Below are 26,821 nucleotides of genomic sequence, written 5' to 3' on the forward strand. Positions count from 1 at the left end.
TCTCTTCCAAAGGTCTTAATCGCTGCCCACCAAGTCACAGCAGACAAACCAGCGTGAGGCTGTGCGGAAGTTTCAGCCCCCCCTGAGCCCGTTTCAGCCGCTTCCCCCCGGAGCTGAGCCCTGCGCCTCAGCAGGGAGAAAAGGAGCTCGAACACCTGCGCCATGACCCGGCAGAAGAACCCTCTGGAGAGACGCGGCGGCGGGTTTTGCTATTTCTGGCAGCAGACCCAGAGCACACTGAAACTTCCTGCGGTGACCAGGTGCTGCGCGAGGGACCCGCAGAGGTTCTGCCAAGAGGGCTCAAGGCACCTCAGCCTTTGGCTTTCAGGGGAACCCCAAAACACAGTGTTTATCTGAAGGCTACACAGAACCACCCCATCGATTGTTCTCTAACAGGGTGGTAGTTTCTTGCTGGAACGAATAAAGGACAGAAGCTGTATTTATTGCATTAATCTCCATTCCAGGAGACTCAAAATGATTTTTATTTCTCCCTTGTATTGCATTTCCGTAACTTTTACAGTATTAAAATGATTAACAAAAGCATAAAACTGGAAACAAAAACAATCATTGAGAGTGTCTCCTCCGGCGCTCCAAGGCCCATCGTCAGCAGGGGCTGCGCTTGTGTGTTGGCCCCCAGGCAGAGAGGCTGAGCCTCAGCCCTGGTGACAGGCCACGCTCTGCTCTCAGAGGGGAGTAAACGGCCTTTCCCAGGAGCAGGAAGGCACTCAAGGCATGGGCTACTTTTAAGCCTGGCTGGTGGGAATCCTCAAGACAAGGTCCTGGTTCTTCACTGGACAAGCACTCTCAGGGCACGTGCTTTAGATGTCCATGTCAAACTGCTCTTCCTCACCTGGTGGGGGGGACAAAAAAACCACAAATGAGTCCTCAGAGTTTCACATTAAATACCAAATCTTTTATTGAAGAAACGACCGTCAGCTGTGCTTCAGAAATGTGGCAGTTTGGACTTAAAATCCGCATCAAACTTGCTGCAAAAACCATCTTGTATGAGCAAAACGTCAGCTCTGTCTGTAGAGGGAATCTTACAGACAAGAGCAGAGGCAGAGGAGACACCTTTAAATAATGTATTTCTACCCCTGGATTTCCTTTAGAAAGGAACGTAAAGAATAATGTTGATGACAACCACTGGTACAAACTTCTGTTACCAAAGACACCAAAGCACATTTCACAACTTCTTATCCGTCCAGCTGCCAGCAGAGCTCAGCAGGGGCCAGCGAGAGCGGAGGATCCCTTCCCAGGGACGGGGCAGCGTTGAAGGGTCACAAGCAGCTGGCACCCAGCACGCGCCTGCCCCGCGGTTTGCCAGAAGCCAGGGAGCCACTAAAGGTCACAACTGTGTAAAAAACACATTAAGCAATATTGACTCCGGAAAGATTTTGCTTAGAGAGAGCGTGGAAGCCAACTAATGAGCATCCAGACCTTTATTTTTAGAAAGAAGATAAACAACCACACTTGGTAGTTTCAGGGAGTAATCTCACATAACTTTAAAAAAAACCCCAAACACGTTGAAGAGCGACACTTGCTCGTGCCGCTGCTACAGCGCCTTCAGTTCAGTGTTCAGGTGCACGAAGCAGAGTCTCTTCTCCCGGGGACCAACCTCTTCCCTGCCACCTCCCGCACACCCGCAAGGCCCCGCTGAACCCACGGCAGCCGCCACCGGATAACCGAGAGGTCCAAGGCAGGTTTTCTATCCAGGCTACACCCGCTGAGCTCACTTGTGCACCAGAAGCCTCAGTGTCAAAAAAAGGCAGGAGGAGTTTGTAACTCGGGCTGATATTAAAAACCCCAAGCAAACCCCACTCTGAATTGTAATCTGATCTTTTTCAAAAACGCAGAGCAGCTGCGAAATGGTCCAGGAGAGAGAGAGGCAGCACCAGCTGCTCCCGCTCTCACCACAGGACTGTTAATCCAGTGGCAGTTTCCCAAATGCTAAATTAATGAGAATTAAAGGATTATAACAAATTACACCGAACTGAAAAAAGTCACATTACTGGGGACCGCAGCAGAACCTAATAACCATGAGAACCTGATCACCTAGTAACATCAAGCACTCTTTGATTTTGCAAGAAGTTATCAGGGCATTGACCAGAGCTTCTAGGGATCCCCTGGCTCCGTGCCCTGGGTCACTCTGGTATTTCTAGGAGCCAGCAGCACGCTTCAGTCGTTTCCTGCGTCACTCACCTGCGCTCACTTTCTCATCACAGTTTTGGACATGGTTGTTCTCAATCTTCAACTCCTCCACATTTGGGCTCGTAACACCTGGAATGTCCGGAAGGTCAGAAGGTGGCGTTTTGGCAACCGGAGAATTGCGGCACTCCATCAAAAACTTACGATCATAAATAATCCTGGTACCTGGGGGGAGACAAGAGCACTGTCACTTTTCAGCAGTGTTGTGCACGAGTACAGCTGGGCCACTTCACAGCGACATGTGTGAAGCAACAGGAGTCATATTTAAAGCCATACCTGTTATTTAGCACTTACTCTGTCTGTTCCGTGCTGCCTTCCAAGAAAGCCAGACACCATTAACACCCTATTTGCCAAAAATGTATGAAGGTACCCAAGTAACAGCTACTGCCACCAGTCTGCTGCACAGAAACAAAACCCAGACTGATGCCACGTGCCATCGATCCGGCCCCTTCCGCCTAACTCAAGGTCACGACAACACCCGAGGGAAACAGTAACTTGAATTTGATTTCTGCTCATAAACAGAAGAGGCTTTTCTAAGTTGTCAGGGGCGGAGAACTGTAGGCAGACACAAGTGCAGACATCAGGCAACAGGACGTGGCGGTGCCTCCTCGTGTCACCGAACGCTGCCTGGCAGAAATTCCTGCGCTTCACACCCCAGGCGCTGGCTGTCCAGCACAGCTCCACACACCTCCAAAAAGTGTTCCACACACCTCCAAAGTGTTCCACACACCTCCAAAAGGCTGGAACACAGCCAGCTGCCAACGCCCGTAACGGTTACCCTGAGCACAGTCTCGGCGCCCGGCCCTGCGTGGGACAGGGCAGCTCCAGCACGTTACAGCGAGTCTCCACGGGAGCAGAGCTCGGCTCCGGGCGTGGATTTCTAGGAATACCAGCGTACTGAACAGCCTGTTCCTTCTAACGGAATTGCACTGGAAGAAGCTCACAGACCACACACAGGAAAGGGATCCCTCCAGGCAGACCGCAGCCTTAACCCGTAAAGTACTGGAAAACAACTTTTCCCTTCCCCCAGAGGGGGCTGCCAACCCCCTCCCTGGATCAGGCCCCTTCCAGCCAGAGGACAAGGCAGCGTCACCCCGTGTACTCCCTGAAAAGCTTTAACTGAAAGTACACACGTGTGGAAAACAAACCCCCACTAACATCTGTCCTGGAACATTAAACTGACTTTATTTTGAAGCGTGGCTATAAAATAACGTAACCGGGTATTGTGTTTCAAAAAATTCTGCTAATGAGTTCCCAAAATGCTGACAACCTTTTCAGTAAAAGATGGTGAATCTGAATTCCTTCCCCAGCTCCGAGGGGAGATCCAAGCCAACACAGGAGCGTGCTCTAGCAGCGAGCTGGATTGGAGGCAGCAGCTAATCTGGGAGTTCACGTTAAATTCCTGGGAGGCTCAGAGAGGCGAGCACGGGGCTTCCCAGAAGTGCAGCTCACGTACCGAGAACTGGGAGCACGGTTCAGGCGGAGAGGAGCTTCCACGCCTGGCTGCCGTCCCTCTGACAGTCACATGCCCGGAGCTGAGGAAAGCAAACACCCTGCAGACAGCCGGAGCAGGACACCCGGCCTGGCTGTCAACAGGCACAGCCAGAGGCCATAAATGGGCTCCTCCCGAGTTAGGAGCAGCTCTCCTCGTGTTGTGAGGGAGGGTAGGACGTGTTTAGCAGGGAGGACCACACCGCTCCACAAAAGCCCTGGTTATACCACGGCTTCAACACCCAAGTGCCTCGCTGGGCAACTTGGGAAATCTGGATGAGAATTTGGTTCACTGCGAGGATCTTCATCAGGACGAAACACGAGGTTTGAAGAAGCGGCCAGTACAACATCTCGTTCCCTTCCTGCCCAACGCCCCCGCCGTCGCTCTGGTCCTGAGCACAGGCACGGCGAGCTGCGCTGCTCCGCGGGCCATCCCATCCCTGCCGAAGGAGCCAACGGCTGCGCGGCCGAGCCAGCTCCTCCCGTGACAGGTGCCGCCAGCTCGCCGCCGCTCACGGCAAGCGCCGCAGCTCAACGGGCCTCTCGGCTCGTGACACCCCAGATTTACTTAAAGACAATGCGTGTGCCCTCAGCAAGCGGGCGAGGAGCCGGGACAGGCACAAAGGGAACACGCTGAGAACAGGCTGTCCTTAAAGGTCACACATCACCTCTTCCACGCTCCTCTGTGCTCCTTCATAGTGGTTTTTTTTTTTAACCACTTCTTTAAGAAAAGCAGCTACTGCCTGTGCTGGCAGCGGACAGGGAATTTCCTCCCTTCCAGAGGGGATCGCAGAGCCTACAGAGATCTGTGAAGGTAGCTGAAAAAGGAAAATCGAGTCCTTCCCTCTGATTGCTGACACCAAACCAAGGCCCAGACACCACAGCAAAACTCTGCTCGCTCCCATCAGTGCCACGGCGGGCTGTGCCGCTCCGCTGCCACCGGGATTCGAGGGAGGACGCCTCAGAGCATCACAACGCGCGGCCGCCCGCCCTCCTCGAAGGGCCCCGTTGATCCAAACTGCATTTCAGGATGTCACTTCAGCACCTCTGGAGACTCAAAAGCGACCTGCCCCAAGAACTTCATCCCAACGCAGAGAAGGAAAAACTTGTGGTTTTGACCACAGGCCGCAAAGCCAGGCCAGGGTAAAGGTGGTAAAGAAAAAACTGACCTACAAGCGCCCGAGGACTGGAAAAGCAAGTGTTGCCCTGCTCCTCGCCAGCCGGTGAGGTGCCCATCACCCGGCACACCGCGGCCGTGGGGCAGCACCTTCCCAAAAGCCTTCAGCCACCCAGCACCGCTGCTGTGGGTTCCCGGCTCTGGCACCGAGCCCTTTTTCCGTCACCCACAGCCCCAGCGCTGCCGACAGCCAAAGGGATGACTTCAGGGATTACAGTCCTCAATTCTTCTCCAAAATTAGTCAGAGGTTTCACACAACAAACTTGATTTGCTTCTTTCTTCTGATTCTTCAGGCGTAATCTACGGCTTCACAGGAAATCTCAGACTGTTTCCAGTGGGCTACATAGGATGAATGTTTTCAACAAAATGACCTAAAATGAGTGCTTCTGAAGCACAAGATTATTTATTTTGACAGCAGTCAGGGCTTCCATGCAAAGTATTCTGCCTGAATGAGTGGCTACATGGGCTAGCAGAAAACAGACGAAGAGAGCACAGCCCAGGAAGCAGAGAGGCTCTCCCAGTCCGAGCTGGCCTGGCCCCAGCACTCCTTCAGGTGACACTTTAGCACATTAATCTGGGGAGTTTCGTGGTCAAATGTTAATGTCTTCACGAGAGCTCTTCCAGACTCTACAGGACAAGGAATTCTTTGCAGCGGTGGCCATGAAGGTGGATTGACAGCCCAAGGCTGACACCCCCACCTCCCCGCCAAGTCCTTCAGGAGTTTTAAATCATCCCTCCTTGGAGCACCCGAATTCAACTCCTGAAGACGAACAGCCAGCACCTGTGGCCGGACCTCGGAGGCACAAGCTGTCCTCAAACAGGCTGGGGACAGAAGTGCCGCGCAGTCACGAGAGCGCTGTGGGTTTTGCCAGGTGCGCACACCCCGACAATAAACACCACTTGTGCTTCTCCTCCCCGCTCGAGACATTCATTAACTCTCCAGAGACAAACTGAGATGATAATCCTGGAAAGCTCATTACGCTGCACAGCACTGTTAATTAATTGTTAATTTCTATTCGGTTTCTCAGAGCACATGAATGCAGCTGAGAAAGTCATTCTCCCAGCTTCCACCGCACAATTACCGCAAGTGCCATTTAAGTACTTCAGTTATTTGCTGCTTTCAGAGAAGAGAGAACATATGGCAAAAATAACACAAGAACTTCAGTTCCCCAACTAAGCTTTTCTGCACAAACACAAAAAAACAAGTGAGTCAGCAATGCCGACTTCCCCCTTCTCTCTCAGTTTTAACCCCTGAAATACCGTGTTGTAAAGAGACCAGTAGGTCTGAGGGACAAAGAAAACACCATCCACCGCCTCCCATTTAGTTTGTTCTTTTGGCTGGACTTCAAGTACAGTTTCATCATTCCTGCTGCTCACATTGATCTTTTATGTAGCAGCATGGGGGAAAAATTCTTAAAGGTATGGAAAAAATTATCTCAAACCACTGATCAGCAGGAGTGCAGGCAGCTGCCGTAGCTGGAAATACACACAACTGATCTGGTGCCCGGTGTCATCATCTGGAACAGCAGCCGCTTGTCTCGAAAGCCAAACTACTCAAAATAAACAGACACTGAAGCAGCGTGGACACAAAACCCTTCAGACGATCGAGCCCTTTAGGGAGCTGTGCACGTTGCGTCCCTGCTGTAGTACGCGGGGACAGGAGACACATGAGGGTGGCTGAAATAAATGCCAAGCTTACAGGTTATGTACCCGTGTGCCCCCTCAGCTGCCCCCACTCCGAGCAGGCAGCGAGCACAGCTAACCCCCCCCCCCAGTCACTGCGTTCTTCGTATTTGAAGATCAAACCCCAAAAGAGGGACTGCTCCTGGAGGTCACACACAGCGCAGCTACGGCAGCACAAGACTTGCAGCAAAGAAAGAGGGAACCAGCCCGCTGTCTTTTTGTGGTAGTGGAGTGCTGCACTTTCAGAAGTTAGAGCAACTTGGGACAAAAAAAGGGCCCAGGGTTTACTTACTGCCAGAGCAAACAGCAAATATTAGAGATCAGAATTAATAAGTAACCCAAACTAGAGGATGGGTTTGCTCCCTGCAAGGCTACCCAGGAGTGCAAACAGCAGCCTTGTTTTTCAGCGCAGGCACCCAGCAGATGCTGTTTCGCTGCACCAGCTCCAGCACGCTCCTGGGAAGGGGGGAGCCCCCCAGTTCCCTTGTTCTCCCCCATAGCGCAGCCGTGGCCAAGCTCCCAGGGAAAAGCCTGGCTCTGCTAAGCCAGACCCTGGCCCCACCCCAGCCAACACATGGGGCTCCCAGGTCACCCCCCCAGCGCCAACTCAGCCCTGAGATGAGAATGCCCACACAGCTGCTGCTGCCCAAAGGGGGGGGTGTCCCCCCCACACCACCTGCGGAACGAGAGCCCCCCCACTATCCCTGCACCCCCCAGTCAAAGCAAGAGCCCCCCCGCCAAACCCCCAGTCAAAGTGGCAGCCACCCCTCCTGCATCCCCAGCCCCTCTAACCCCCCATGCAGCCCCCAGGCAAAGCAAGGGCTCCCCCGCCACAGCTCCCCGCACACCCCCGGGCAAAGGGGGAGCCCCCCCTTCCCCGCACGCCGCCTTGGCCAAAGCCAGAGCCCCCCGCCGCCGGCACAGGAGCCCCCCAGCTCCCCACACGCCGCCGTGCCGGCACAAGGGCCTCCCCCCGTAACCCCGCGCTGGGGTAAGAGCCCCCTCCCCCCGAACACCGCAAAACCGGGGCCTCCCCCCGCTCCAGCACCCCCTCCCCGCCCCCGGCAGGGAGAGGCCTGGCCCCGGCCCGCCGCTCACCGCCCGGCGTGGTCCCGAAGACGGTGCCCCCCGGCGTGGTGCTGTAGTCGCCGGGCGGCAGCGGGGCGCCGTCGGGCAGGGCGAGGCACTTGCCGGGGCCCGGGATGTCGCGACTCGGGGTCTGCCCCTGGCAGCAGCGGCCCGACATGGCGCCGCGGCCGGGACCGGGGCACTGCGGCTGCCGCCCTGCCCGCCCTGCCCGCCACTTCCGGCAGAGGCCACGCCCCTTCCGCCGCGGGGTGCGACGGGAAGGCGAGTGACGGGGCGGGGTCTGTGTAGGGGCGGGGCCTGGACAGGGGGCGGGGCGTGCCCGGGAGCACGGCGGGTCCCTGTGCCCGCCGGTCCGCCCGTCCCGGGGTACCCCCCCCCCCGCCCCGTAACCCCCGCTCCTGGGCGGCGCGTTGCCCCCTGCCCCCCCGTGCCGTGCACCAGTGACCCCGCAGGGTCCGCGGGGGGATGCTGACAGCGCCGTCCCCTGCCTCCTCCCGACGGGGGTCCCAGCCGCCCCCACCCCGGCTTAGTGACCCCCGCCCGCCCCACGCAGCTGGGGTGGCCGCGGTGGGAGGTCCCGGGCGGTCCCCGTGTGAACCTGCGGGGACAGATGTCTGCCCGCCCGGGTGGCAGACCCCCGTCCCAAATGGCTCCGCCACCTCCGGGGGGGCAGGGAGCAAACGCGGAGGAGGGGGGGGTGGCGGGGGGGCCACACAGCATCTGCAGAAGTGTCCGGTACCCCCCACGCCGCGTCCCCGAGGGGTGCTGGGGCGCACCCTGAGCAGGACTGCCCCGGCTGGGCTGCCCGAGCCTCGGGGCAGTGGAAAAAAAATAGTTTTTTAATTAAAACTGTATTAGATAAAACATTTAAAGAGAAGCTGGAGTGCAGGGGGGGACAGTGGGACAGCAGGGTGGGTTGGACTCGCCGCGGCTCCCTGGCCACCGCCCCATCCCTGCAGGGTGAAACCTCATCCCTGCGGAGCCACGGGCCAGCCCTGGGGTGCTGGGGGTCCCCGGGGGGTGCTGGGGGTCCCCGGGGGGCTCTGAGCCCTTTCTCCAGGGCAGCATTTGTGTGGCCAGAGCAGTGGACTCCTGCCAGGCTGGGGTGTGAGAGGGGTGCTTTGAGGGCTCTGCCCCCCAAGGACCCCCAGGACCCTGAACAGGCTGCGGTGTCCCCCCAAGAACCCCTGAGACCCCAGGCAGGCTGCGGTGCCCCCCAAGAGCCCCCAGGACCCTGGTCAGGCTGTGGTGCCCCCCAAGGACCCCCAGGACCTCGGGCAGGATCTGGTGCCCCCCCCAAGAACCCCCAGGACCCGGGACAGCCCTCGCCCTGTGCCAGCTGCAGAATCGATTACCGGGCGCTGGGGCAGGAAAATAACATATCCGGCCGTGCCGAATGACATCAGCAGTGACCCCCAACCCAGCGAGGCGTCCCGCCGCCGAATAACAAGGTCCACTGCTGTTTCCTCCTCCTCCTCCCAGAGAATGGACCATTACGGGGTCAAGGAGCCGGGGGGAGGTCAGGGTTTAAGGGCACATCCTGGCTGGGGCAGAGCAGGGGGCCACGAGCCCCCACTTTGTCGGGGCATCTGCCCTCGGTGCCTGGGGGACCCCCGGGTCGAGGGGTGGGCAAGGGCTGGCTGCGACAGTAAATGGGGGGGGAAACCCTCCAAGGCGTCCAAAATCCCACGAAATGCCCGTTCTGGAGATGCCCCTTCCTGCACCGGACCCTTCCTGTCCTGCAGCGACGGCTTCTCCGCGCCGTGAGACCTGCGGGCATGTCCCCATCGCGGGGGCTCCCTCGCGGCCCTTGGGGTGCCCGGGGGACCCCGAAAGGCTGCGGCAGAGCCGAGCGGTGCGAGACGGCCAGTCCCTGTCCCGGACCGAGGACGCGGGTGCCCAGGTCCCGCCGCCTTTGCTGAGCCCCGCAGAGCCCCAGCCCGCGGCGGGGGGGAACGCGCCGCTCTCCCGGGCTGGCAGCGACGTCCTTCCCGGACTCTGCTGATACTATCTCCCCAGAAACCGGCTGGCACCGAGCGGGCCGGGCCGGGATGCACAGCCCAGAGCCCTAACAATAGCCCTTCCTCCTCATCTGTCTCTGCCTCCCATTTCCCACACAGGCTGGAGATTAAAAAAAAAAAGAAAAAAAAGCAAGAAGAAAGAAAGGGGAAACCACCTGGACCCAGGGCCAAGGAACAACCAGCCCCGGGCAATAAATCAGGGATGTCTCCGGGGGGGCAGGACCCCTGTGCCGCCCGCCGCTGGGATGTCCGGCATTTCTCTGCGGTCCTGTGCATGGGGACAGCACCGACAACCACCAAGAAAAGAGATGGTGGGGGACGTGGGGACCCCAGCCCCGCCGCGGTGTCACCGTCCCGGTGCCCGTCGGGCTCGGTGCGCCCGGCAGCACGGGGGGGACCGGGGATGCCCCCGGCCACCGGCTCCCGCTGCCCCGGTGCTGCCCGCTCCGTGCTGGCAGGCAGGGAAGGGGCATCAGGCTCTGGTGTCCGCCTGCCCCCGCTGCCAGCACCCGCGGGTTACAGTCCCCTTCCCGGGGCAGCTAACCGGGCTGGAAAGCCCTTCATCATCCTCGTGGGGTACAAGGTTGTCGCCTTATTGCCCTCTAAATCGGGAGCAGAAGTGCTTCTCACGGGTGTCCACCTCCTCGCCCGCTCACCGGCGATTGCCGTGACCTGGTTTAAATCACTTTTAGCTGAGCAGGGGTGGCTTTTTGTAAAACACTTGCTCCCCTAGAAGCTCCCGGGGAGGGAAATCTGTCTTATAAGTCATGAAAAACTGAAGTTTGCACCGCAGGCACGAGGGCTGGGGGTTCCGCGGGGAGCAGCCCCTTCCCGGGGGGGAGCAGCCCCTTCCCCAGGGGGAGCAGCCCCCGGGGCCGGGCAGCGAGGGGCAGTTCCTGCCCATCCCCGGCTGTCACCGCCGGCACTTCCACCAATACTACCCCGGTTGCTGATTACAGGAGTGTTTGCTGCAGACAGGAAGAAAATAAACGGAGGGGAGGATAAACTTCTGCCTGGTGGGCAGCGGGGACGGGCGGCTTTCATCTCAGCCCATCCATCATCACCCCGTCTGCGTGGGTCCCGCGCGGGAGGGCTCGTCTCCAGCCCAACGCCACATCCCCATCTCCCCCAGCTCCCCCATCTCCCCCAGCTCCCCCAGCTCCCCCAGTTACCCCATCTCCCCCATCTCCCCCATCTCCCCCAGCTCCCCCAGCTCCCCCAGCTCCCCCAGCTCCTCCAGCTCCAGCCCCACGCGGGACAGGGTGATGGTGGGTCCCCGGGTGCTGCTGCCCACTGCAGTGTCCCCCCGGCGAGGATGTCCCCCCGTGCTGTGGCATTTCCACCCCATCCGTGTTTACATTCCCCTCCGATCGCCTGCGGAGATAACGACAAACCCATATCCACTCTGCCCGCCCAAGGGCTGTTTGTGCAGATAAAAGTTGCCCCCGTAAACAAGCCCATCCTGGCCGTGGGAAGCGCACCCCCGCCCTGCCCGCAGCCCTCGGGCAGGAAAACCCTCACCAGGGCCGGACCGCGCTCCCCGGTGTCCCTGTCCCCTGGGCGCGGGTCTGGGCTGGCGCTTGCTGGGGGTGCTCAGCACCCCAAAACGCACCCCTGGGCTGCGCCGTTTGGTTCCCGCCCTTGCAAAGGCAGTTGGGCAGGGGCAGGGGTGTCCCCCCCCCGGGGGCACACGCGTGCCACCAGCGTCTCGCACCAGCCATGCTCCCTCGCCCCGCAGCAAGCTCTGCCCCCGGCCGAGGGGCTGCGGGGCCTCCCCTGCGCTGGGGACTGGGGCTCTCCGGCTGCGGACAGGGGGCAAGCCTGGCAGAAACGACTGTAGGGGGGAAAAACAGAGCAGGGAGAGCAAATGGCACCGCGTCAGGCTCCCGGGAGCGGGGATGCATCTCCGGATCGGGAGGGAAGCCTTTGCCCCTCGGCCGTTGCACGGTACCCGGCATCCCGGGGCCACGTGCCGTCCCGCTCCAGCCCGCTTCGTAGATGGGGCTGGAAGCTGGCTTGGAGATGGGGAGTATTCCTGAGCAATCCGCCTGCCCTTCCCTGCGGATCCCAGGTCTTACCTGGGGCAGACACAGGCAAGAGGCAGCGCGGCTGGGCCGGCTGCGGAGAGGACGCAGCTCCCTGCGCAGCCACCCCGGCTGCAGGGTCCCAGCACCTGGAGTCCCCTCACTGCTCTTGCTCACGCTTCAGGTGGCTCCTGGGAGCCAAAAAGGGGAAAAAAATATTAATTGGACCTTTCCTGACCTCGGAGGGGCTCAGCAGCTCCTGCTGGCAGGCTCCCTGCTCTTACACCACCCTGCCCTGTCCAGGGAAGCCACCTCTGCCCTTTGCAACCGCAGAAATGCCTGGGCAGGGAAAGGTTTTCACTCCCTGCCCGCGCTGAGAGTGACCGGCCCTCTGTGGCCACGCTGGCCCCCCTGTGAGCAGGGATGCTCAGGCAGGTCTGCAGCAGGAGGTGAGGCTGAGCTGCCAGCGTGGGGTTTGTCTTCAGGGTTTGGAAACTGGCTTAGCTTCTGCCTCCTCCTCCTCCTCCTCCTCCTCCTCCTCCTCCTCCTCCTCCTCCTCCTCCTCCTCCCTCTGGCTCCCACCGTGTCCCCCAGTTCTTTCGCTGCACCTCCTCGGTCGTATTCTCATCTCTCCCCATCTGAGGCTCAGGGAGTCACCCAACGACGAGCTGTCCACAGTGTGTATTGCACAAGCGTAAAAGCTGAGCTCCACGTGTGATGTGAGCTGGGAGCTGATGGAAACATCCGCCCGCGCGACACGCGAGGAGAAACAGCCCGGCCGAAGGTGCTGAGGGTGCTGGAGCTGGGCTGGGAGAGAGCTGGGCTGTGAAAGATGGCTCCAGGCAGTGATGAGGGTGTCTGGAGCTGTGGAATCTCACTCAGCTCCCAGTCCAGGGGAGGGAAGTTCACCTGCCAGGGCAGAGGGACCCGGAGCCCCTCACAGCCCTGGGGGTCTCCATCCTGGTGGGCTGGGCGAGGGGACAGGGCACCGGGGCGGCTGCTTCTCCCAGTGCCCAGACATGAGCTCCGGGATGCAGCCTGCGGGGAGGAACCTTTTCCCCACTTGCTTCCCTCAAAAAGGTTTCTGAGAAATGCCAGGGAGGCAGGAGGAATGCACGGGTTAAAAATAGCCGCCATGGCATGGGAGCCACCACCCCGGCCACGGCTGGAGGGGAAGTGCCTGACCTCCTCCTCCTCCTCCTCCTCCTCCTCCTCCTCCTCCTCCTCCTCCTTGTTGTTGTTGTTGCACCCTGCAAACATCGTGGGCTGGGAGCAAACACCACCCTGGGGCTGCGCAAGCTGGGCCGAGCCCTCGCGCGGGCGGGATGGGTGCAGGGTCAGGCCCAGGAGGGCACTGGGGTGCTGGGAGCAGGGAAGGGGGCAGGAGGTGACTGCGGGCAGCACCAGGGCTCTGGCGCCGAGGTGGCCTGTGGTGGTTTGGCCGGTGGCCCGTGACCGTGGCCGGGCTGGCAGGTGTCCCCGCTCAGGGCTGCTGTCCCCAAAGCGGGGCTGGACCCCGGCCAGGGGCAGAGCTGAGGAAGACCACGGTCGGCATGCTCCTCTCTTCCTCGGAAACCTCAGCCCCACAGCACAGCTACCCTCAGATGGTATTTTTGTTGCTGACATTTTTTCATGACAGTTTCCACACTTTTTGTGAAATCCGCACTGACGTTATTGCAAACTTCTCCCTCCTTCCCCCCCCCCCCCCCCCCCCCCGTTTTTCTTTAGCAATAGCTGCAGGAAAACCAGAAACAATGGAGAAGGAGTTGTGAAAACGTCTGTAAAACCTTTGCAGATCCCGGCGGCAGCTCAGGGACTCTCGCTTCTCCAGGTACCTGCGGCTGGAGGGAGATGGGAAACGTCAGAAACAAAACCCTGCTGCGAGGTGTGTTAAAAATGTCAGAAATGGGGAATAACTGCCTGCAGGCTTTGCTCTTGCTGCTGCCACAGGCTTTCCCCGCAGCAACATGGGAAAGAAAACAGCTTTATTATGATTTTTTTTTTTCAATTGTAAACATAACCGCTCAGGGATTTGGGGGGCAGGACAAGGACCTGAGATTGCTTTAGCGCAGCCTTTGACACTGGCTGGGTTTCAGGATCTCAATGCCCCTTTCCCTAATTCTCACAAGGCTGCCGTGGCCTCGGGCAGAGCCGCAGCCCCGGGATGGCCTCGACGCTGCCTGCTCCGGGCAGGGCAGGATCGGTCCCCAGCGAGATCCCTGCCTCCACCTCCGCTCCGGGGGAAGCGATGCTGCTCACCACTGCGGCGGGTAACAAGCTGCACCCCCTGTGCCACGTTTCCACCCCTCCAGCCCCATCTGTCCCCCCAAATCCACCTCGGGGTGCCCCACGGAGGAGAAGGGATCCCACCAGCCCTGCCCGGCCACATCCCTTGCCCCGGAGGGCACCACGACTCCGTCTGCCAAAGCCATGAGTCTGTAGGGCAAAACACTGTGGGAACGGGCTAATAAACAGCAAATGGAGTGACCTCAGCCCTGCCTGCGCAGGCAGCCGGCAGCGGGCTTGGACCTTCTTGGTACCCGGGGTACACTGCCTCTTTCATCATTATCGATGCATTTGCTCCCAGGAGCTTCGCTTGGAAAACAGGATGTGAGTGTGTGAGGTGGCCGCTTGCCCTCCCAAAGACGTGGGAGCTGGGAGCCGGCCGGGATGCTCCGGTCCCTGCCGCGGTGGGAAGCAAGACTTGTCCTGAGCCGGGACGGCAGCGCCGGGGTGCGCCGGGGTGAGCCCCCACTCTCTGCCGTGGGCTGCCGGGGAGGCAAAGGAGCTACGAGATGTGCGATGGGCTGTAAGCTACACCCGATGTAAAGCACAAACCCGGTTTAAAACCCCTAAAGGTGATACAGATGTTTCCCCTTTGCGGGTGCGGTGGGGTGCTGAGCTTGTCTTGACTAACCCAAACTCTTAAACCAGCAGCTTGCATGAGAGTCAGTGAAACAGCACATTATTATTATTTTTTATTGTTTTGACACAGAGAATTTTTCCCCTCCTGCTGCTGCCTGTGCCTGAGCCCCAGCTGACAGGCTGCTACGGCTCCCAGAGCTGGGCTTGCTTCACCAGGGGGGACAGTTTATATAGAGCCGAGAGTTTATGTCCAGCTTCCTCCGGCCTCTCTGGGACAGGCAGTACCCAGCGGGTTAAAGCTTCATCACAGCGTGTTTATGTGCTGACAAGGAAACATGGTGACAGATAATCCCAAACAACTTCAAAGCAAGATTAGTGAATCTGATATGGAAACTATTCCTAAAGTCTCAGCGCAGAGCCCCAGACTAATTGCTGCTGTGGACATTAAAGGTGGAGCAGGAGCCTTTGCCAAGAGCCCAGCGCCCAGCCTGGCCCCACGCCCACCCCACGCAACCCCGGGCTCCCTCCCCATGCTGCACCAAGGGGATTTGGGGTAAAATGATGCTCCTCGAGCAGCTCTTGCTTAGGCGGAGGGTAGAGCATCACAGGGTCCTCAGCCACCTCCTGCGCTGTCCCCAGGAGCCCCCATGGCCCTGAGCGGGGGGGATGTGGGGGAGCTGTGGGGTCCTGGGCTCGTGCAGGGACAGCTCTCAGGGGTGCTAGTCCTGCCTGCAGCGCGGCAGCCTGCTGCCCTGTACCTGCCTGGCTGCTTCCCCAGGGCGTTAGCACAAGTAAATCCTATCTCAAAGTTCTTGAGGGCTTCAGTGGTCGCTGAGGCTGCTCTGGCTGATCTGGGGCCTGTGAGCCAGGAGGGGAGGTGCTGCCACGTTCCCAGAGTGTGTGTGGTTTCTTGGGAAAGTTTTGGAAATCTGTGGGGGAACGAGTGCTGATGAGGCTGTAGGGGTGCGGTGCCCATCCCGCAGGAGCTGGCGCTGCGGCGCTGAACCTCTCCAGCTGCCCTTGCCCTTTGCTCTGGGCTGGGGACTTGCGCCAGCGGAGCTCTGGCTCTGAATTCCACGGAGGGGCAAGGCTTTGCAACACAAGCCTGGCTCAAGAGGGGCTCTGGCACGGTCTCTTACTGGTGCAAAGCTGAAGCGCATCTCTCTGGGTGCAGTGGTGCCTCCCCCCGGCTCCGCTCCCTGCACCCGCGTGCCAGGGGAGGGTTGGGGGTGCACAGGCAAAACCTCTCAAACGCTCCCTTGGCCGTTTCGGTGCCATCAGCTGCTGCCCTGGGTTTGATTTCCGACCCTCTGCTGCGGTGGGGCGGCTGCGGAAGGCAAAGGGAGAGCGGTGAGGCCCCGGGGAGAGGAGGACGCCCCTGTCCCTGCCGGTGGTGTGCCCGTAGAGCCGGCAGCCAGCAGCAGCTCCTGCCATGTGCTGGTTTTTATCACTGGTTCCGTAAGGGCGAGTATGCAAACTGTGCCGGGGAGAGAGAGCAGGAGTTCCCAGCTATAAAAAGCTTTTGTTTTATCCTAGTGTGGCATCAGCCCGGCTCAGCCTTGGCAGAGTCTGAATGTGCTGTGTTTAGTGATGCTGGGAGGCAAAGCTGGTGCTTGCCCGTTGCTGCCGGCTCTCTCCTCTGCTCCCGTCGAGCCTCAGCTCCTCCTTGGTGCCTGCCCGCCCTCCCGGGGCCCAACCACCTTTGGTGAGCTCGCAGGCACAATTATGAATTGAACACGAGGAGTAGAGGATTAAAACTGTGCTTAATACCAGGTCACGGGAGCTTGGGCAGGGATGTGATAGCTGGTGCCCTCCCTCCACAGGCTCACGCACCACCTGCCCAAGCTGGGTTTGTCTCTGGGGCAGACGGAAACGATCCACCCTGCCCCAAACAGCCTTGTCCTGGTGCACACCCGCCCCCTGGGTCTGGACGAGGTCTGGCTCCCGGAGGTGAGAGGGGCAGAGCTGCGGGTCCGGTTCCCTTTGACCGACACCAGCATGTCCCCCCTCGGGGTGCGCTGCCCTTCCCCTAAGCCAGACCTGGCACCCGCCGAGCTCCTGCCGCCGTCCCAAGCTCCCCTCTCTGCTAAACCCCAGGCACTGATTTCTCTGCTTTCCCTGCCCGGGATCCTGCTCACCCACACCCTCGGTGAGGGGGATTGGTAGAACTAGAACCGAATGTGTGAACCTGCAACACTTCAGTAGGGTGGTTGTGTGCATGGGGGCTGATGGGGGTGGATAAGGCTGTGGGACAGGGATTAAGCAGTGCAGGGACTTTACATCCACTTAAGCAGGAATGCCAGCATGTGAAAACTTTGTTTAAGATCAGGGAGGGTGATTTACACCTTATGCAGGCTCGGGATGCCAGCGCCAGCCCAAGCAGATTGTCCTGGCCCTGCACAGGGGTTAGGCCGGTGCACCAGCCTAGAGAGGTGCACTAGTCTCTGAATCACCCCGAGTTATTTGCCCGGGAATCTACAGAGGGTGTTGGAGCGCCTTGCAGGAGAAACGCTGTCGCGGAGGAAGCCCCTGCCCCACCCTCCCCAGGGAAAATGCCCCACGATGAAGCACCAGCCAGGAGCTGCTCAACACCCTCTGCCCAGGGCTCATAGCTGCTCCCTGAGCTGTCTCACCCCTTCGCCCCCGGGGCCGGGCAGACCCTGTGCCCCCTCAGATGGGCCTGGGACCAGCTCAGACGCCTGTTTCCTCTCCCCAGACTCATCGGTGGGCAGCAGGAGCTCCATGTGCTGCACTGCTTGCTCCCTGCACCCCCCCGCTCCCCAAGCAGGGATCTTCCCTAATCCATCCTGACTCTCTCTCTACCTATAAGGAAGTATTTTTAAATATCCATTGTTTATTCTGCAGCAACAGCCAAAGGAGCTGCTCTGACCCATGGTATAAACATATTTTCCCAGAGTTTTCTAAACAGTCACTTGACCCGTTGGCCAGCACTTGCCCGCAGGGTCTCTCCGGGGCCGGCTCTGCCTCCCACTGCGTGGCCATGCAGGTAAAGAGCTGGGACAGAGGTTCTGGCCCGTGGCAGGGGTGGGCAAGGGGAGATGACGCTTCCCCTGGTGACAGCCCTGGGCTGGAGGGTGCAGCGGGGGCCTCTGGCACCGCAGGGGCTCAGGTCAAGGCTGTAGAGCCACGGGGCTGGGGGTCAGGGCTGTGCGAGACCCAGCACCTCTGTGCTTCAGCTGTTCCAGCTGTAAAACTGGGACAAAGATGTTGAGCCACGTTCCTTCCCCTGCCTCGCTGGGGTGCCTGGGACTCTCCCTTCCTCTCCCAGGCGAGCCGGCTCCCTGGGAAGGGTGGAGGGCGCCGAGCTCTCCTGCCTGGGAGGGGGAGGAAAAGTCTCATTTAAGTGCCAGAGACATCGGAAGTGTTTTGGATGCCTGCTTCGGCACCGGAGAAAGCCTGGCTGTTTGTCCTGCCGTGGGCAGCGTGTCCATCTGTCTCTTGCTCCGAATGTGGCGGGGGACCCCCCCCAGGGCAGGGTGGTGTGGAGGTGGGCTGAGAGCGCCGTGAAGGACCAGGAGAACACCCTGTAAAACGCCCGCGCTGAGTCCTGCAGCCCCTTCGGTGCCCGGGAGGCAGCGCCCAGCCCGGTGGGCGACCCCCGGGGCTGCCGGGGAAGCCGAGGTGGGGCCGGGAAGCCACCAGCCCCTGGTCACCCAGCAGGGTGGTGGCAAAGCCACCAAGAGCGCCGGGCATCCCAGTCTCCACTGGCTCCATGGAGCCCAGCCCAGCGCCCTCAGTACCCACAGACGTGCCCGCAGATGCTCTTGCTTTGCTTTTCAGGCCCCAAAGGCAGCTGCGGCGCCGTGTGCCGACACGCGCTGGAGCTACGCGGGCAGCCGCACCGAGCAGACGACGACTTTCCTGCCCACGTCTTGTCTGTGGACACGAATCCCTCTGAAAACAGCAAGACCGGGGCTCGGCCCCAGGCAGAATTACTGCCAGAGCTGGGAGCTAAGGGGGGTTGCATCAAGCCCTCGTCTGACTGCTTTGAAAAACCAAAACAGTCTTGTAAAGATCAAGCTTGTAAAAACGGGGCTCTGTTTTGCTAGCTCATGAATGGGAAGAAATGCCAACTGGATAATTTTTTACACATATTTTTTTCCTCTTTGTCAACATTCCCCCATTTGGCTGAAACTTCAAAATGCCATATTTGGAGAGCGCCCGTCTTAGAAGTTCCAGTATTTGTATAAATAGCTGATAGTGAAAAAATTACCCGCTCTGGAGTCTGCCCAGGGGCCCTCAGGAGGAGCAGAGCTGGGGGCAGCGGTGGGGCAGCCCAGTGCCTCCCAGTCTGAGGTGGCTCCCCACTGCCATGTGTGAGCGGAGGAGGGTGGGGGGGTTCTCCAGAGCACCAGCACCCACCCAAACACAGGAGGGGGAGCAACAAAGGTCCGTCCATTCTCCTCCATCAGCTGGGAAGGAGGTTTGGGCAGTAAATGTGGAAGTGAAATAGTGACTGTGAGGTGCCCTGAATGCTGGGGGGATGGGGGTGTCATTGTCCTCACCAGGGACAGCCTGTCCTGGCCAGGGAGAGCCTGAGCACGGCGAGGGGCGTACGGAGAGGGCACGTGGTGAGGGGCACGTGGGGAGGGACACATAGCACGATGAGGGGTTTGGAGCAGGGGGTGCAGGGCGAGATGCTGAGGTGCAGGGAAAAGGACCAGAGCAGGCGGTGAGGGGTGCATAGAGGGAATGGGGGGCACAGAGGGAATGAGGGGTGCACCCAGAAGGACCAGGGCGCGTGGCGAGGGGCTGGTGTGCCCATGGCACAGTGTGGACAGATGGTGGGGGACCGGGATGCACGGAGAGGGGCTGGAGGGCACTGTGAGGGGTGCAGGGGGCACGGTGAGGGGTTGGGGTGCACGGAGAGGGGCTGGGGCGCAGGGTGAGGGGCTCAGGGTGAGAGGCTGGGGCTCATGGCGAGGGGCTGGAGGGCACGGTGAGGGGTTGGGGTGCATGGAGAGGGGCTGGGGCGCACAGAGAGGGTGTCCTGGAGAGGGGCTGGGAGGCAGGGGAAGGGTGCAGGCAGGGGAGGGTGCAGGGCGAGGGGCCGGGGTGCACCGCGGGGATGCCGGCGGGGCGCGGGGCGGGCCGGGGGGTGCACGGCCGGGGGGGGGGGCGGTGCCGCAGCCCGCTCTTCTTTCATTGATGTCCGGAGCGGGGCAGCCCGGGGCCGCCCCCCGCCTTTAAAGGCTCCTCCTCCCCGCCGCAGCCCCGCCGGTGCGCCCCGGGGGCTGCTCCGGGCTCCGCGGGGAGGCGGCGGGGCTGCGCCCGTCGGGGGTGCGGGACCCGTGGCCCCCCCCAGCCCGGCGGAGATGGGTCCCCTGCCCGCAGGCAACGGCAGCGCCTGGGGGGCGGCAGCCGCGGGCAACAGCGGCAACTGCAGCGGGGCCACCAGCCTGAGCCGGCAGTGGGTGGTGGGGGCCGCCCTGAGCCTCACCGTGCTGGTCATCGTGGCCGGCAACTTGCTGGTGATCGTGGCCATCGCCAAGACGCCGCGGCTGCAGACCATGACCAACGTGTTCATCACCTCGCTGGCTTGCGCCGACCTCATCATGGGCTTGCTGGTGGTGCCGCCGGGGGCTACCATCCTGCTGAGCGGCCACTGGCCGTACGGCACGGTGGTGTGCGAGCTGTGGACCTCGCTGGACGTGCTGTGCGTCACGGCCAGCATCGAGACGCTGTGCGCCATCGCCGTGGACCGCTACCTCGCCATCACCTCGCCGCTGCAGTACGAGGCGCTGGTGACCAAGGGCAGGGCGCGGGCCGTGGTCTGCCTGGTGTGGGCCATCTCTGCCTTCATCTCCTTCCTGCCCATCATGAACCACTGGTGGCGGGATGGGGCGGACGAGCAGGCGCTGCGCTGCTACGACGACCCGCGCTGCTGCGACTTTGTCACCAACGTGACCTACGCCATCATCTCCTCCACCATCTCCTTCTACGTGCCCCTGCTCGTCATGATCTTCGTCTACGTCCGCGTCTTCGCCGTGGCCACGCGGCATGTCCAGCTCATCGGCAAGGACAAGGTGAGGTTCCTGCAGGAGCCCCCCAGCTCCAGGAGCAGTCGGCGGAGGCGGCCATCCCGTCTGCTGGCTATCAAGGAGCACAAGGCGCTCAAGACCCTGGGCATCATCATGGGCACCTTCACGCTCTGCTGGTTGCCCTTCTTCGTGGCCAACATCATCAAGGTCTTCTGCCGGCCGCTGGTGCCGGATCAGCTCTTCCTCTTCCTCAACTGGCTGGGCTATGTCAACTCAGCCTTCAACCCCATCATCTACTGCCGCAGCCCCGACTTCAGGAGTGCCTTCCGCAAGCTGCTGTGCTGTCCGCGCCGCGCCGACCGCCGGCTCCACGCCGTCTCGCAGGACCTGCAGCGCTGCCCCTGTGCCTTCAGCCCCCAGGGGGGGCCCGTGGAGGACGGCAAGGCGGTGGCCCCCGGGCACCCCGGGGAGGACAGCGAGGCCGGGGGCAGCGGCAGCAGCAGCCGGATGGAGGAGACCAGCCTGTCCTGGGGCAGTGGCCACTGGCAGCGGCCCCTGGGCGAGTCCCAGCTGCAGGGCACCCAGACCACGCTGTGCTCCCAGCTTGACGAGTAGGTATCTGGGGGGGCTCCGGGGGACCAGCCCTTTGGGGTGCAGCCAGGGGGGGCTGTCGGTGGCAGGGCCGTGGTCTGACAGTGCAGTGTGGAGCCGGGGTGCAGGGAGAGGTGCTGGGGTGTGGGGCTGGGAACCTCTGCCCTCTGCCTTTAGGTTCCCCTAAAACCCCGACCCACCCACTGAGCTGCAAAACCGGGGTCCCACCTTCTCCCTTCCTGGGGAGCACCCCAGCGCGGCAGGATGGGGTCTGGTGATCCTGGGTAAAAAAAACCGCTGGAGGTGAGAAGGGAATGGAACCAGCTGAACAGGAACGTGTCCCAAAGCCGGGATTGCCCCCCTCCTCCCCCCGCTCCTGCTTTCTGCTGTTAAAGAAGGGAAACGCGGGCAGCCCCTCCGCAGTGAGGCAGCCGGGGCCGCGGTCGCCAGCCTGGGCTCTGCCGGTCTCTGCCCTCCAGCGGGGCGTAAATCTGGGACGGGAATTGATTCTGTCGCCCTCAGTCCCTCGCTGCCGCCAGCCCCGCGGCTGGGAGATGGGCTGCCCCGTGCCAGGGCAGAGGGCTGGCAGGGGATGCCTGTGCTGGGGCTCTGCCCTGCCAGCCTCCTGCCTGCGCCCTTGCATGGATTTACACCTCCTTCTGCAAATTACAGGGTGGGTTTTTTTCCCCCTGAGTTTTTTATTAGTATGACAAAATTTGAATTATTCTGGTTACTGTGGATTTTAACCGGCTTTCTCCGGTCCAAAACCCCTCCTGAGGCCCGAAGGCAGGAGAGGGTCCTGCCAGCCTGCACAGGCAGAGCCGCAGCCGGCAGAGACGTGCAGAAAGGAAGTGTTTCGTGAAGTTGCGTGTTCCGAGGAAGGATTCATCCACCCTAGGAACACAGGACAGTAAATCGCGGGAAGGGTCTGGGCTCGTCACGCACTGTGCTCTCCTGTTCAAGGTTTGCCAGCGGAGAGATGCCAGCGGGTCCTTCCATCTGAGCGGGAGCAGCCGAGGGCCGGGCAGACAGTGAGTGTGTGTCCCCCCGGCCGGGGCTGCGCCGGGGTCGGGGCCGTCAGCCCTTTCCGTGTCTCCTCTGCCCGCTTTGGCCGCTGCCTTCCCTGGGGGAGCGCAGCCTTTGGCCAGCCCGCAGGCAGCTGCCCGCTTTCGGGCACGTGAGCCTGGCGTCAGCCCGGGTCTCCTGACACCCCCTGCCTGCCCCGGGATGCTTTAACCCCTGTCGGGGCGGCTGCCTCTGCTGCGGCGGCTTATGGGCTGCCGGCGCTCCAGACCTTCCGCGTGGCCCCAGTCCCGGATCCCCCAATTATCCAATTTATTGTGCACGCTGCTCCCCTTCCTTTTCCCCTTTTTTTTTCCCCCCGGGGCGGTGGCTTCAGGTCCCTGTCCCCGGGGCTGTGCAGCTGCGAGGGCTGAGCCCGGTGGGTGATGCTGCATCACCTCCCACCCTCTTCTTGCAGGGCCGGGTGTTGCGAAGGGGACAGAGGAGCGGCGCGGGGGGTGACGGTGCTGGAAGGCCCCCCCGGTGCAGGAATCAGCCCGGAGAGGAGAGGGGGTCCCCCTCGGGAGCGCTCGCAGGGCCCGAGGAGCCGGCTCCTCTGTGCCGTTGGTGCTGGAGAGCTGGAGCCAGCTGGGAAAAAGCTCTCGCCGAGAGGCAGAGCAGCCTCAGGGACGCGCTCGCTGTGGGGACGGGGGGACAATCGCCCAGCCGGGGGTGTTTCTGGGCATGGCTGGCAGCAGGACGTGGTGGCTGGCGGCTCTGCTCTCTTGGAAGATGAAGGACCTCGTCGTCCCGGGCTCGGCCGGGTTCCGGACAGCCCGTTGGGAAGGGGAGAAGAGCCTCCTGCAGGCACCAGCCCTGCCCAGGATCTCCACCCCATCCCTGCCCCAGCGCAGCGTTCCCAGGGCTGGGGGGATCCGGGGAGCCACAGCAACGCCTTTAGCAAAGGGGAAGCACAGGGGAGCAAGGGGAGCTCTGAGCACGCGGGACCGGGCAAAAATAAGCAAATTATGCTCTTCTAAATCTCCTTTTCTCCCTCGCCATTCAGGGCAGACCATTTGGGGCAGATGTCCGTGTTTCTGTGCTGCTCGGGTGTGGGAGGGGGTGGATGAAGCTGGAGGAGCAGCAGCAGCGGGGTCAGGTGGGGGGAGCGTTGTAGGAGGGGGATTTTCATCCCTGCGGGATCGTCTGGGTACGTGGGGTGGTGGGGCCAGGGCAGGGGGTTAAGCTCTTGTTTTAAAGCCCTTGGTGCTGCCAGCGTGGCGGGAGGTGGCAGGGCCGGTGCCGCCCCCAGGTGCAGCCATGGGTGCTGAGCCCACGCCACGCGGCCGCGCGGCGACTTCAGGGATAACGTTGGTTGTAAATACGTCACGGTGACTGTAAAGTTTTTGGCCTGTTTCGTCTCACCCCACCCTCTGTGTGAAATAAACCTTCGAATCCCTGCGGTGCCTTCGAGTCTGTGCCGAGCAGAGGGACGCTTCCTCCACGTGCCCTGGCCGAGGGGCTGCCCGGGGCTGGGGGGTGCATCCCCCTCCCGGGGCTGTGGCTGGCAGGGCCTGGCTGAGCAGGCGGGCAGGGAAACGCCACGCTGCCAGCCCCCAGCCCTGCCGCAGGGGGAGGCAGGGCCTGGTACTGCCCGGGCTCCCTGGCAGGCAGGGCTGTCCCTCCCCAGGGCTGGGCACAGCACCCACCAGCCCTGTGCCCCGGGAAGCAGCTTTGTGCCTCCCCGGGGGTTTGCCAGTGTGGGAAAGCACCCAAAAGCGGGCACCGCCATCCCACCGTGATCCGGCAGGTTTGTACCAGTGCGAATATTTGCTTGGGAGAGGCAGAGAGCCCCGTGTCAGGATGATGCTCAAAGCATTGGGGCACCCCATGTACCCACAGCCCCCCGAGCTGCCCCGGCCACCGTGTCCCTCCTCGGGAGCCTGTGCAGAGGTGCCCAGTGCCCCCTCCCAGTGCCCCCTCCTGGGGCTGGAGAAGTCCCAGCACCCACACGGAGCCTGCAGGGTCTGGCTGCAGCCCCAGGGACTGGGGTGCTGGGTGTCTCCCCTGCTGGGGTCCTCCCTTGCTACGTTTTGCTTTCAATACCCAGCAAGAATGAAATTGCTAAATAAAGAGAAAAATGAAGCTCTGGCTGACTGTTTCCATTTTAGAGCTTCAGACCTCGGTTTGGTGGCTCTTGGGGGGCTGGTAACTGATCACTGCAGCTGACCCTCAGCACAAGCAGGTCCTGTGTGTCCCCCAGCCCCCCCATGGCCTCAGCCTCCTCAGGGTACCCTCAGTGACCCGCTGAGGCGACACAGCCCAGGAGTTGTTCATTAGCCCCCCAAAAGCCCTGGTGTTAATGAGCAATTTCCCAAACCCCAGCAGGGGGTGAGGGGGGCTGTCCCAGGACATGGGGGACCCTGGGTCCAGCTCACAGGGCTGGTGTCTTTGTCTCCAGTCAAGGTGCTGGGCCAGCTTGTCTAGACCGGGCTTTTGCTAACAAGGGTTGGACCAGATGATCCTTGAGGTCCCTTCCAACCTGGGATTCTGTGATAAAGTTTGCTCAGGTGGAGCTGCTTCTGCCTTCAGGCTTAATTGTTTGCTGCGGGCCCTCCTGGGGGGTGAAGGTGGGTGCATTGGTGCCACCTGCCCTCCCAAAGCACCTGCACTCCGTTCCCAAACTGCACCTCCCTCGGGGTCCCCTTTTCTTTATTAGCAGCCGGTGCTGGGGGCTGGTGCCTGTTGTTGTCTGGGTGTGTTTGTGTTCCCTGGGGTTGCTGTGTGGGGTGGGGGGCAGCTCCCTCTGATACCCTCGTCCCCAGGCTGGGTTGTGCTGCTGGATTAAGCGCTGATGCTGGCCCAGTCCTTGGGGCTAGCGTGGTGTTTGGAGGCCTCCAAGTGCTCTCTCTGTACAAAACTTCTTGGAGGCGTTTGCCAAAGCTGCGCTGTGCTGGGAGGGTGCAGTGACTGCCCCGAGCTGCCTCTGCTGCGGGGAGGGTGCTCCTCTTAGAGCTGGTTTTGTCTGTAAAGGCATTTAACTGGCTTTTCCTTTCCCTAGGGAATGCAGGAGCAGCTAAGTGTTTTTATTCTCCGCTTAGCGATGCTGTCCTGCCCGGGGGGGGCTGGGTCTGCTGCCGTCCCCGCTCACAGAAAGCGAACGCTCCGGTGTGAGCTGCCTGCACGCTGCCATCCTGGCTCTGGGCTTTGGGGACCCCAGAGTTTGCTCCCGCTGCTCCAAAGTCACGTTTCTTCCTTGTGTTTCTGCTCCAGAGCAGCTGAATGCTGTCTTCTCTGGTGTTTGCTCCCCAGGAGCTGGTTTCTGCTGCCGGTGTTGGATCTGCTGTGGAGGATGAGCAGCTCCTCTCGCTTCTCCAGGTTGCTGTCGGAGGAGAGGCCCGTGGCTGCCCTGTGGGGTACGGAGCTGCACCCCCCAGGCTGCTTGGTTGCACCTGTGGGTTGGAGGCACAGCGGGTGCGCGTGGGGGGTGTTTCCCCCTTTCCCATGGTGTGGGCACCCAGGGAAGCCTCCCCGTTGCTTTCAGCTCGCCCGAGGCTTGGTCACGGGGGGCACAAATGCACAGACAAGGCCGTGTCCCTGCAGGCTGCCAGCTGACCACGGGCACCCGGAGCTGCGTGGTGAAGGAGGACAATGACTTCTTGGAGCACTTGGTCCTGCTGAGAACGGTGAGACCCGCGGCTCGCCAAGAGCCTGTGCCCCAGCAGCGGGGCTGGCTGACGGCCGGGCTCCCTGCTGTGGGGTCTCTCTTGCCTTGGCAGATCTGCCTGGGGGCTGACGCCAGGGACGAGCTGCACGTGGTGGCCGTGGATTCGAAAAACACCTATGGAGACCACAAGCCGGTGCCCATCGCGGCGCTGCGCAGCTCGGTGCTGCCCATGGTAAGGGCGGCCGTGGGGTGATGGTTTCACCCCGGACTGGGGTCGGGGGTCGCTGAGCTCTGACTCTTTGCAGATCAGCCTCAAAGGTCTGGAGCTGGTCCCTCCCGTCACCTTCGTGCTCGAGTGTGGAGCTGGGCCGGTCTATCTCAGCGGGCAGCACGTCACCCGTGAGTGGCACCGAGCTGCAGGGCCAGGGTGGGTGTGGGCTGGGGGCTGCGCTGGGGATGCTCCGGGGTCCCGCGGTGGCTTTAGCGGTGGCTTGTGCCCTCAACAGCCGCCGGGGATGGGGGGATTAGTGATCGTCTGTGTTCGTGGGCTCGACGCGGTGCTCGGTGCCAGCTCTCCGCTCTGCCTCTGCCGCCGCGGGGTGGGACGTGTCCGTGTTCCCGCTCCCAGCGTGGGGGGGGAATCGCTGGCCCTGCGTCTGGCTGGGGGGTTTCGCCTCCCCTCGGCAGGGCAGGGCCACCCCCTCCCGCTGCAGCTCTGCACCTCCTCTCCGCAGTGGAGGATGATGCGGTGTCCGAACCCCACAAGGAAGAGCTCTCGGAGGAAGAGGCAGGCGATGAGGATGACGGTGGAGCAGCGTAGGGTGGCCGCTGCTCTGAGAAGGCTCCGTGGGGCTTGATGGTGGGGACACCCCACGCCAGGAGCTGCAGGTGCCTCGTGCCAAATGGGACAGATCCTTGCAGGGGGACACAAACTCTCTGGGCTTTGAATATCATCCCTTGTCTCCCCTCCTTTCCCCCCCATCCTTCCCACCATGCTCAAAGAA

General features: G+C 61.4%; 3 protein-coding genes across 3 annotated transcripts; 2 read left to right on the top strand and 1 right to left on the bottom strand.

Annotated features, from left to right (window-relative positions):
- Nucleotides 1–439: 439 nt before the first annotated feature.
- EIF4EBP1 (eukaryotic translation initiation factor 4E binding protein 1) lies at nt 440–7,876 on the bottom strand. The gene is made up of 3 exons (XM_074852173.1): nt 7,655–7,876; nt 2,200–2,370; nt 440–850 (listed from the first exon to the last, which is right to left on the bottom strand). The coding sequence occupies exons 1-3, from the start codon at nt 7,800–7,802 to the stop codon at nt 819–821; spliced, it is 351 nt and encodes a 116-aa protein (XP_074708274.1). The 5' UTR covers nt 7,803–7,876; the 3' UTR covers nt 440–818.
- A 12,015-nt stretch (nt 7,877–19,891) lies between these two features.
- Nucleotides 19,892–23,203, top strand: ADRB3 (adrenoceptor beta 3). Its single transcript, XM_074852195.1, has 3 exons — nt 19,892–21,168; nt 22,112–22,179; nt 22,629–23,203. The coding sequence occupies exons 1-2, from the start codon at nt 19,892–19,894 to the stop codon at nt 22,149–22,151; spliced, it is 1,317 nt and encodes a 438-aa protein (XP_074708296.1). The 3' UTR covers nt 22,152–22,179; nt 22,629–23,203.
- A 2,299-nt stretch (nt 23,204–25,502) lies between these two features.
- LOC141935814 (nucleoplasmin-like) lies at nt 25,503–26,681 on the top strand. The gene is made up of 5 exons (XM_074852385.1): nt 25,503–25,566; nt 25,754–25,836; nt 25,930–26,049; nt 26,123–26,216; nt 26,552–26,681. The coding sequence occupies exons 1-5, from the start codon at nt 25,503–25,505 to the stop codon at nt 26,635–26,637; spliced, it is 447 nt and encodes a 148-aa protein (XP_074708486.1). The 3' UTR covers nt 26,638–26,681.
- The last annotated feature ends 140 nt before the right edge of the window (nt 26,682–26,821 follow it).

Source organism: Strix uralensis, chromosome 28 (assembly GCF_047716275.1).
Source record: "Strix uralensis isolate ZFMK-TIS-50842 chromosome 28, bStrUra1, whole genome shotgun sequence".
Classification (NCBI taxonomy): domain Eukaryota; kingdom Metazoa; phylum Chordata; class Aves; order Strigiformes; family Strigidae; genus Strix; species Strix uralensis.